The sequence below is a fragment of the Condylura cristata genome, unplaced genomic scaffold (assembly GCF_000260355.1).
Source record: "Condylura cristata isolate star-nosed mole 26May11 unplaced genomic scaffold, ConCri1.0 scaffold00030, whole genome shotgun sequence".
Classification (NCBI taxonomy): domain Eukaryota; kingdom Metazoa; phylum Chordata; class Mammalia; order Eulipotyphla; family Talpidae; genus Condylura; species Condylura cristata.
Window position 1 is genome coordinate 20,196,226 of NW_004567131.1, and position 12,053 is coordinate 20,208,278.

A 12,053-nucleotide genomic window follows, 5' to 3' on the forward strand; every position below is an offset into this window, starting at 1 on the left:
ATATTCTTTGAAAATACTGAGTTTAATATCTGTATAAAATTCTAAACATATAAACATGCCATACTATGATCAGTTAATCTCCTATTGCTTAAAAATTCTGTCTTTTCTACCTTTTAGTGATTAAAAACACTTTCAAGGGCCCCCCTAATGGTACAAGAGGTTAAGTCTCAGCACCATGAAGCTAACAGCAGCCACTGCAGCGTGAAACACACACACACACACATACACACAACACACACACATGGAAGTTTCTCATTTATATATATTATGTGTGTGTAAGTATATATGTGTGTGTGTGTGTTAATATATATATATATATATATATATATGTGTGTGTGTGTTAATATATATATATATATATATATATGTGTGTGTGTGTGTAGAAGTTTCTCATTTCATTGCATTTTTAGAAGTTGAGTTAATGTTGCCAAGGTAAGATCTTTTACAGGTTTATGAAATAGCTCTTTGAAATGTTGTTAACCGGTTTATAATTTCACAGCACTCTAGGTATCCCTAATTCTTCATTTTCATCATCACATACAAAAATATTCTATTGATTAAATTCTCTATTTTCTCTCCCTTTTTATTTCTCCCCCAGCTTCAGGCAACCAGTTACCCACTTTTAGTCTCCAGGGACTGTCTATTTGGACATTTCAGATAAACAAGACCATATAACACTCAGTCATTTTTGTATGACTGCTCTTGCATTATGTTTTAAAGGCTCACCTACATTGTAGTGTGTGTTAGACTCATGGCTTTAAGGCTAAATGTTATTCTGCAGCATGAAAAGACCATATTTTGTCTCTCTCTCTAAAAATTGATGGACCATTGGTTTGCTTTGTCACTCACATAGTAACTCTACATTTAACATTTTGAGGACTTCCCAGACTGTTCCAAAGAGGTTATACCTCATCAGCAACAGATGAGGGTTTGAATGTTCCACTTCCTCAGCTCTGCTTGTTACTGTTTGTTATTTTCTATCTTGGGCATGCTAGTGGGTATAACTTGTAGCTCATTGTGGTGTTGACTTGCATTTACCTATTACTAATGATGTTGCACATTTTTTCCCACATATTGATTAGTCGTTTTTGTTGTTTCTTTGAAGAGATGTCTATTAAGATCCCTTACCATTTTTGAATTAGGTTATATATATATATATATATATATTATTGCGTTATGAGAGTCCTTACACATTTTAGAGATGAGTGTGGTAATATATTTTATTTTTCTTTAAATTCCTAGGAGTGGAGTTGCCAAGCCACACATTGTGTATATAATTATATAAGCACTGTCGGCCCTACCTGGTGGCCAGCGGGTTAAAGCACTGCACTAAGAAGCTAAAGCCACTTCCGCATGAGTTCGATCCCTGCCTGCCCCAGAGGAGATCCACATGGTGTGGCAGACCTCTCCTGACCCACCCGCTGCTCCCCTCAGCAGTGTACTGCGTTGATCTGCCTGTTCTGTTCCCCACTCTGTCTCTGGTGAATCCTCTCACCCTCCGCATTTCTGGCCTGTACCCCAATTCTGTATAAATAAATAAATAAATATTTTAAAAAATTGTATAAGCACTGTCAATTAATTATTGCTTATATCAGTATACATTTCCATGAGCTATGTATGAAATTTCCAGCTCTTCTGCAAATTCTTCAACATTTGGTATTGTGAGTTTTATTTAATTTTAGATGTTATGGAATGTGTGAAATAGTACCTGATTGTGATATTTAAGTCACATTGCTCTGATGACTAATGATGTGGGATACTTCTTATGTTCTCATTGCCAACCAATAATAAAAAGCACTTATTTCATATGGATGCTAACTGGAACATGTATCTAACACTACACCCACCAATCCACACTCACACACAAATTTTACCTACTTACAAATTCTCATTGGAGCTAACCAAAACTACATTACAATATTTTGTATGTCACATACGCTGACATAAGAGACTTTGAAATTATATTGGCTGTTTGCTAAATAAGTAATGATATACATTTATCTTATAATCAAATACCCTGTCCTTAGACCTTCATTCAAGGATGGGCTTATGACCTCAGACAACCCTATTAAGGTAAATTTCAAGATCTTGATCGGAATCTGGAATATATAATAGTGCACTGATAAGTGTAGCACCAAATGTCTAAGGATGTAAAAAACAAAACACTAATTTGTAGATTTTGTCAATTTCCATGATACAAATACTCCCAGTGTTGCCAAATTTAAAACTACCAACATTAAATGCAGAATTTATTATTCATTAAGTACAGATGTTTAAATAAATGCAGAATTTGGAATGAAGGGGTACAACTGACTCTCATAAAATGGTACAAGATAATTCCAAGATCTTCCTCCTGGATCTTTGTGAAAACACACAATCCCTACTATGTGAGTAGTTGCTCTATAGCCAGGGAAGAAATCCATGTTAGGGTGAGACTCACAATAAATAGCACAGACTGAGAAAAGAAAAAGTACAATACCTGATGACATAATTACAGTAGTTGACTAAGCAGATGTGAGGCACATCTAACTTTAAGATCTTCCAGAAAGAGCCAGTAAATTTTATGCTCAAACATTGATTTAGTTTCCTATTAACTGTGCTATAAAAGTCCTAATCAATATATTACATATTATAGTGTAATTACAATACAGTATAGTAAAGTCATAATTATTGTTATTATTTTTAAAGAACTCTACCAACTTGAAAACTGTTGATAGCTGATTGACTATTCCAAGTTAGTACAATCAGATTAAGTCTGGGCCAATCATATGTACTCAAATTGTAATTAAATTAGAGAGAGGTAATAGTAAGAGCCAAAATTTACATTTTTGAATATCTACAGTCTTTTTAGAAACATTTGGCTCCTTAGTTAAATCTCATGTCAGACTGAAAATAATCTTGAGGTAACAATTCTTTAAAAGGCAGGAGGAAACTTTTACATACGCTTGGGGCAAATATTGTGGTAATGGATTTATGAATACTTACTTGTCTTTAAATTTATCGAGTTGTATACATTAAATGTGAATGTCAATCATACCTTAATGAAGTAATTTACAAAAATATGTATTTCTTAGGTAACTCTCAAAGAATTCTTTCATTTTGAAAGTTCTGGAATAGAAGTGTTTCTAATTGGGCATAAATATGAAAGTTTAAAATATGAAAGACTTAACTGTAGTAACCTTATCATATAAATAGAAGCAAGGTGATATTACAACACAGTGTTGTAAACCCGTTTAACCTTAATTAAAAATGAAAGTATTAAAGAGTTGATTTTAAGTTGTTGGCCGAATGATACAGGCTATCAATGCAGTGTTTGTCTTAGAAAATTATGGAAGGAGATGGTAAAATATGAGGACAAGTATATCCTAAACTTAATTATGTTTCAAATAAATAAAGAAAGTAGTTCAATTTTAAAAAAAATTATTCGTAAATCAGCAAAGGAATCTCTATACTAAGACATAATCAAAACAGTCTGATTCTTCAGTAAGAAGACACTTGGTGACAAAGACCACAGATAACAGAAAAATAATGATATTACATACTTTTCCACAATAGGGGCCATAAATTGAATATATAATCAAAACATAAACAAAACTGCCATGTAGAATATATTAAATGCAATTGGATGATTACCTTTTGAGAAAGGAAATTAGTCAAGGTTTGAAAAAAAGTTCTTTAAAGAGTAAGAGTGATCTCAAAATTAAACTTATGGCCAAGGGGTGGCCGTCAATCAGACATATGAGAATGTGTCAGGAAGAGAAGTCACTGAAATTGAATGACACCTGGACTATAGACATCCTCAATCCTACCTTCAAAAACTGATTTGGTATGTTGTTACTGTTGAATCTCTGAGGTATAAAACTTTGTTTTTATGACTATTTTATCCTTCTGAAAAACTTTGGAATGCAAGTGTTGTATGAAATGAGTTTGACTTTATCCAACACATTGAAATATAATTTCTGTTCTATTCTTCTGGGCTTTGCTAAAGATCAATGTTCCTTTCTGAATTCCATTATAACTCAAAGAAATTGGAGAGAACTGAAAGGAAAGCTAGTATGGATACTTCAGTAAATAGTACAAACTTGAGGAATTTACACACCAACTGCAATTTTTCCTCAGAGTTATAGCTAGAGAGGCAGAGATGCCAGAGGACTATAGATGGGTGGGGGGATCATTTTGGTTGGAATATCTTAATAGTACATTAAGATAATGTCTTTTCAGTAAAGTAGAACAGTGTTCTAGAGAAGATATGTTGAGTGAGCCTGTTCCCCACGTCTACTTAATTTCTGTCATAGTAGCTTGAACCTGGACTCCTAAGTGGAACAATGATTCACCAGGAGGGAGCAGCAAATGCTTGTACAGAACTATACCCCCAAAAGTGTGAAGATAAAGTCTTACAACAAAAGCAAATGAGAAATCGCACAGAAAACAAGACTGTCTCCTCTAGTTCTGAACTTAAAAAAATATCAATAAGAATTATTTCAAAAGAACCATTGCTCAATGCTCTCTAAAATAACGAATTGTGCAATGTGCCTACAGTCTTATTTCTTTAGACACAATTAAGAAAGCAGAAAGAAGAAAGGGTAAGGAATTGAGTAATACCACTTTGGAAAAAAAAAAGATCAAATGATGGAAAATGTGAACTAAAACAGTGACCTCAGTTATTGTGCTTCTAGGAGGAAAAAAGTGACAAAAGGGAAATCTAAATTTTTTTCTTTTCCCTTTTAGCTTTATATTAGATATGGCCTGTAAGCCAGAACTTGTAAATTAATAAAAAAGAATTTTGGCAAACGTTAGTTAGGACCTCCCCTTCCTCTCCGCCTCCTCCTCCCCCCATGGCCTCTCTGAAAACCTAACTACTCCTCTTGGCATTTTTGGTACCATCCCTAGTGGACAACAAGCAACACTTACCCTTCTGGTGTTTTTCATCGCATGTGTGTTACTTTGCTTTCTAATCCTTATCAAGAATTACTTGATAATTGAGTTTAGAACTTCCTTAGGTGCAGGACTTTTTTAAAGAATTTATAAACCCCTCCTTGTCACCAAAGTGTACACATGTTCATATCCACTTTTAATGATAGAAAACTCAAACTAGAGAATGCATTGGCTTGCCTAAGTTTACCTTATCTGCTAAGTGCTTTATTATGAATTTAAAAATAAGTTTATAATGTTCCCCCAAACTTGGGGGCATCCACTTGGTCACATGAATGATAAAAACAGAACCCTCATTTCTGCCTACATCAACAGGACTTCTGTTAGTGAGCTGCTTTATCACAATATACTACATGCTAACTCCTTCATCACAATACTCTACATCCTCAGCTGTATCACAATACGCTACATGCTAACTTCTCAGGCTCACTGAAAATCTGTTCACTAAAGCGAACAGATCTCTAACTTGTTGATGGTATTCAATGGATATGGCTAGTGAGTAGAATATAATTATAAAAGAATTTTAATTAATGTTGCCTTTTTAAAGAAATCACCATAATTCAGTTAATCCAGACCTAGAAATTACTCACATAGCAGATTCAAAATGCTGAGTTTTTGTAACATAGTAAATGTAATGAGCTGGATAGTAAGTATTCAGTGATTAAATACAATCTAAGTTGAAGACAAATTTTTCAAAAGAAAGAAAATACACAAGTACTAACACATGGCTCAGTAGTTGAAAGTACCCATCTACTTGAAGGGATCGTTTTCTGAGATGTCATAGCATTGCTCAATGTCAACTTTGGTCTGTTGCGGTAAGAGCATTTCCACTCTCTACTGTTCTTTGTGCAATATCCCAGTCTCTAGAATAGAGAATGAACCCAAATGGGTGCTTGTGGTAAGTGATTTCATGATATTGACAGTACTGATAAAGATGAAAAAGAGAAAGGAGATGTGAGGGTGTACCATGGCAATATTTAATAGAATTTGGGTACAGATATTAATTTTATTAATTTACTCATTCACTCAATGTTGAGTATTTGCTTTGATGGGCAAGATCATTTCTTTTTCTAGTTATAGTGTGTGCATTCAATAAGGTGTGTGTCTACTCATGTATGAGTACAGAACATAGACACAAATTAAAAACTATTAATATGCAATACATTTCAATTTTTAAACATCATTTAAAATAAACTATACTTGTGTTATTAAAAGTCTTACATTGTGTTTTTACTTCTGCATGAAATATACAGAACAATACATGTATTCTTAAAATATTGGATAGAATCTTAATCAAGTTTCACTAAATATACCCTTAACACTTTTAATATTTTAAGATGGTAACTTTAGTCTATCTCTTTATCATTCATTTACTTATTAAGAATCAGTTGTAATTTACATAAGCAGAAACTTACCTTCCAAATGGAATGATATAAAAGTCAAGAGGACCACAGAGGAATGACCAGTTTCTAAGATATAGGTACAATTCATGTTGTTGTCATATTGCTTTGGGTAGTTTGGAGAAATAATGTAACCTGAAGGTTTTGTGAAATTTCTGCCACATCCTGTGTAGGAAGAAAAAGGCATTACCAGGGCATTTGTTCTCATGTATAGCATCTTTTTAACAGTGAAGACTCAGATTTCCTAAATTCTCAAGAGACATATTTCCTGGCATAACCTATTCTGATTTAAAAATAAATATACATGCAAAATGAGAACATTATATATCTTTATAAAATGCTGCAGAGTTTTGGACTGGGTATTAGAAAGTTTACTCCTAGTCCATTGCGAATCAATAAATTTTAAGATATTAGTGAGAATAATTTAGCAAGGACTTAATGTGGCTCACATAAGAATATAAGACTGATTTGTATCTGATCAGTACACTTAATGCTTTTTAGATGTCTTATATTATTAGAAAATAATGTCATTTTCATTGCCATATCAATCTGGCACCAAAAGAATGCCTGCTTAAAAAAAAAAAAAGGTTGTATTTGCCATCCAAGCTCATTAAAATCTCACTCAAGTCCCTGGTGCTAGAAAGAGAACTACTTTTTTCTATCACCATGTGATATTTCTTTTTATGTAGTCACTACATAAATAAGTTAATTTACATAACTACTGGAACTATAATTAGTTCCAGTAATTAGTTAATTCACATAACTACTGGAACTATCCCAGATGGAAATATTGGAATCACTTAAAAATGATCCACATACACATCCAGAGAAAGCAGGTGAAGACCTACAAGAAGGGCAAGGCTACCTTCATTACTTCCTTTCCATGACCTCCATCCTGAAGTCCTTGTTCACCGCATTTGTTTCCTCTAATTTCTTTCATCAACCTTTTATTGTAAACAGTGGTTTGCAATCAATGGTGACTCAGTTAATTCAAACAACAGGCACTTACCACTGCTACATTTCCAACAAAACTAATTTGTGAATATTGGTCAGAGAAGGAAGGGAAAATCGTGGGGGAAATAAAAGGTGGCCCCCAACTTTTACTGAGCATAAGAATCATCTGGGTGAGAGCAAAATAAAGCAAGTCTCCATTTATGCAAATTATGAATTCTGTTGGGCTTGGGGGGGTGACACTCCAGAACCTTTGAAAGCCTCACTTGATTTCAATATAGGTAGTTAGTGTGCTGCATTCTAAACAGTAGGTCTGCTCATCCTCCTAGCTTTTCCCAGTTCATGCCCTACTCAGGGTTTTGGGGTGATTTTTAGATGTTGAATATGGACTACAGAATTTCAGCAGTTTGCACCATCTCTCAATTGACCTATTGTTAAATTCAGTTCCACTCTTGCTGATTTCTGAGGAAAGGGCATATTCTCAGGATTAGGTGACCCGTGCAGGCTCTTCCCCTTTAACCCCCAATTCCATGAAGTCCTCTTCTCTTCTTGAAGCCTGATGGTGGTGACCACACCCCTTTAAGGAACTCTCATTGTGGTTTTTAGTGTTACTTACGGCTCACAAAGGATGCAGAAAAGCCCTGAGCTGCGGCCTCCTGAGACTGGAATACAACAGTGAATGTGTTTCCTGGAGTGATGATGGAATGGGGTGCTACATTCCCACAGCTCGTGGCTAACAGGGCTTTGTCAGCCTCCTCGGTTCCTTCCCACACCTAGGAGAGCCATAAATATGACTTAATGCTCAAGGTTTTCACCTACCAATTTTTTCATGTACTTAAGCTGGAAGTTAATGGTACTCTATAGAACTAAAGGGAATAGTAAATAAAACACATACAAATCTGTCCTATTTTCTTAAGAGAAGAGTTTTTTTTTTTCCAAATTGCTTTTTAATAACATATCCTATTCTTGAGTCTTCCAAGAAGACTGAGTTCACATTTGTTTAAGTAGCAGTGCTTACAGTATATATGTATAAAATATATATATCACCACCTAGTTTCCTTCTAATGTAGATGAGTTTGCTAGAAGCCAGGGGGGGCAAAATAGCAATGTGTGCTATCATAGTGCTTATGAATTTTTCTGGGTGATGAAAAGTGTAGGGTGTAAGTAGAGGACATTAACCAAGACAAAGTCCATGGAAATTACTGTATTTGTGGAGCTTAAAGAAAGCAGACATGAATTTCAACTAACTATGTAATTAGCATTTATCAGAATAAATTATAGAGAAACCTTGGCAGCGCAGAATCAAAGGGTTTGTTTTGAAGGCTGTACTGTCTGCAGCTTCATGTACATATATGATATAATATATAGAAATTCCTTGTACACATTTCCTAGTTTCTTCTAACACTGATATATTACAAAAATACTTTATAATATAATCAAGATGTTCACAGTGATGCTATCCACCCATTTTATTCAATTTTACTTTAATTCACGTGTATATCTGTGTATTCAGCTAGACACAAGCTACAAGCCACCACATTCAAGATACTGAATAGTTCCAACACCACAAATTTTCCTCAAGAGGCCATATTCTTGTCACAAAATCACTCTGGTACCCCTGTGTCTTTAACCTCTGCCTATCCTCCTTTCCTAAATGCTTTTATTTCAAAATATTATATAAAAAATACTAGAGGATATAACCTTTTAGGATTGAATTTTTTCACTTGGCATGATTTACTGGTATTTTGTCCAGTGTCCAGAGTGTTAGTCTACCAGTAGCTTTTTTTTTTTTTAACCAAGAAGTTGTATTCCCAGGTATTTATATACCAGAATTCACTTAACCATTCACCTATTGAAGGGCATTTGCAGGAATTGTTTTCTGACTATTAAAAATACAGCTACTATGAACATTTGTATGTGTTTATATAGACATAATTTTCATTACTCAGGGACAAAGGCCCACGAGTGCAATTACCAGGTCTTATAGTAAGAACACATTCAGTTTTATAAGAAACTGCTAAAGTACTTCTACTCATTAGGTGGTTTTACATTCCAAGTACTGAGCTTTATTTATGTTATTATATCATGTTACTGCTAATGCTTAACACAGCAAACTATTCTCCTTTTTATGGTTGAGTAATTTAAAGCTCAAATATTTAATTAGCTGGATGGAGTCCAGACTTATGCAAATTTAAGGCCGATGTTCTTGCTGCTAAAAGCATAACCTCTTAGAGCTATGATGTACCAGATGCAAAACAGTAAAAGTGAAATAAATTTATAATACAGTCATAATGTTCCTAAATCGATGAAAGTGATGCCAGGGACACATGACCAGTATCTGTGACTTCGTAGAACACCTTATTGATTGACCCACTGCTATTTTTTTCTCAAGATGTATGAATAACATATTTATTGAAATGAAAATTATTTTTTAAAATTAAAACTTCTGTCTCCAGTGACTATCAACCTCCAAGTATTGAAGATTGCCATCTGGGTTATTACTCTTAGTCAAATGATGAAAATAAAGCAATTTTAATAAACTATTTACATGGGTCTCTAGTGGTCTTTTTGGTTTGTGGGCTTGGAAGGCCTAGGTGAAGGCTGGCATTAGTTTCATCTCCAACCTTCTATCATTACTATGGCATATTTAAATTTTCCTTGAGGATCTATTAGAAAAAAGAAGAGAGAAAACAAACAGATATCTGACTGCTTTCTTTAATTTCCACAGAAAGGAAGAAATGCAAGTGCTTGTGAGAATTTAATAAGGCCAGAAAACAATCTCCTTAATTACTTTGCCTACATGTTAGCAAATGAAAGCTCACAGCACAGTTTAACATCTAATAGCTAAGCTTTCCATGTTTTTCTTCAATTTAGAAATACAAGCAGCAAAATTATTGCTTTCTTACTTCAAGAGGCAGTGTGTCACTTCTAATTTAAACACTTATGTTCATTAAACCAGTTTGACTCCAATTAAATAAACCAATGCACTCACCTTCACAAAGCTGTTCTGACACTGTCCATCACCACTGGGGATTAGGAAATTGTTGTCAAAGTTGATCTCCAGATGTTGACTTTCATGAGCAATGACAGTCCAGGAACATCTGCTGTTCTCAGGAAAGTACTGGGGCCAGTGAGGAGACCTAATTGTGCCATTATGCGAATGAATTATTCCTCCACAACCTGACAAATTATCAGGAAAAAGTCATGAATTTTGAAATAAACTAGGAAAATAATATTTTTGTAAACCAAGAGTTATAGAAAATACACATTTCTAAAGGTAAGAATTCACTTCTTCCTTCTCAAATGACTTATGCTCTAGGCAGGGATACAAAAGTTCTAAATGAATTCAAAGGAAACTTCCATTGTTACTGCTTTGTTACACCTGTACTGAGCTACCTGAAATCACTAATCCTTGCCAGGAAGAAGAAAAATATCTATTTTGCCTTCAAACAATAGTAATAACTTTTACTACCCTTGAGGCTAAAGAATATGAACTTGGTAATCCCAAGTTTATTACTTTATTACCTTTAACACCTGAGAATACAGATCTATACTAATTTGTGATTTTGCTCTACATAACATACAGAGCTAGAAAAAATGATTTAGAACAGGTGACAATTCATCCAAAAGCAATTTTCTCACTTATATTGAACAGTGTTGGTTGAAAATAAGTTACCTAGATTAAAAGAATTACCTAGAGTTGTTTTATATTATTTATATATATATATATATGAGAAAAATCAAAAGAGCAAAATAATAACTCAAAACAGAATGAAGTTAAAGAGTATTCCATGTATCTTTTGTTTCTAAACCCTTGGAAAACTAGTGGTTAATCTAAAATTCCCCTTTGACTTCAACAGCAACTAGTTGCTTAATAAGGGACAGTTTGATTCATTTCATAGAGACCAGCATTGTTCCTGACTCTCCTAGAAAGAACTGTCATGTGTGAGCTATCACAAGACTTTAAGGAAATCCTAATTAAAATACCTGATGCAAATTTTTGTATTTTCTGAGAATTTCCATGAAGTTTGTACTTTAAAAGCCACTCTGTTAAAATCAAAATATCAGTGATATTTTGACACATACTATAGTCAGAGTGTTAATTCTAAATCATAGATCTGCCATTTGCTTTTTAAAACATTTCAATGGCTCCCCATTTTAAGGTGTGAAACAGATGTCAAGGTTCTCCATAATGTGCACTACAATCTTTGTGCACTCAGCTCACCACTCAGCATTCTGCCTCCAAGCTCCACATATTTTAAACTATGATTCTAATGCATATTTTCTATTACTTGTAATCCCCTATGTTTATAGAAGTAGCATGGTGGTGTTAGGACAAACATGGCAAAAATAATTCTTATGCTTTATGAAAAATACAGAGGGGAGGTGGAGTGATGGAGGAGGGCATAGAGAGTGAGATGTGATAGACCATTGGCACTGGAATTTTGATGCAGGTCTAGTAAGGCAGATGCACAAGTTAAGGTGTGAAGCTGTACTCTCCAAATTACACAGTTTTGTAAATTAATGAGATTTTCAGGAAAAAGTTTCTGGCTCTCCTATCTTTACTCAAACACTGAATGCTGATTACCAGCTATGCTACTTGTCAGATTACCAACCCATTTATCCTCAGTTTCTGCCCATGCAACATGGAAAAAAATATGTATATTTTGATACTGTGTCTTCCTTATGAGATGATAAAACATTTAGAATTGTATTAATAGAGTTTATGTATTAAATTAATATTTTTAAAAATTTGTTGATAAATTTCCA

The 12,053-nt window shown here is 34.0% G+C and overlaps 1 protein-coding gene across 1 annotated transcript in view; it reads right to left on the reverse strand.

The window, feature by feature from the left end:
- The window catches only part of CUBN (cubilin (intrinsic factor-cobalamin receptor)), a 207,718-nt gene that overhangs the window by 39,627 nt on the left and 156,038 nt on the right, over positions 1–12,053 (reverse strand). Inside the window, exons 54-56 of the mRNA XM_004691275.2 lie at positions 10,276–10,463; positions 7,900–8,056; positions 6,348–6,497 (exon numbers count right to left, since the gene is read on the reverse strand). Coding sequence (XP_004691332.1) covers positions 6,348–6,497; positions 7,900–8,056; positions 10,276–10,463 — 495 coding nt within the window. The remainder of the gene's footprint in view (positions 1–6,347; positions 6,498–7,899; positions 8,057–10,275; positions 10,464–12,053) is intronic.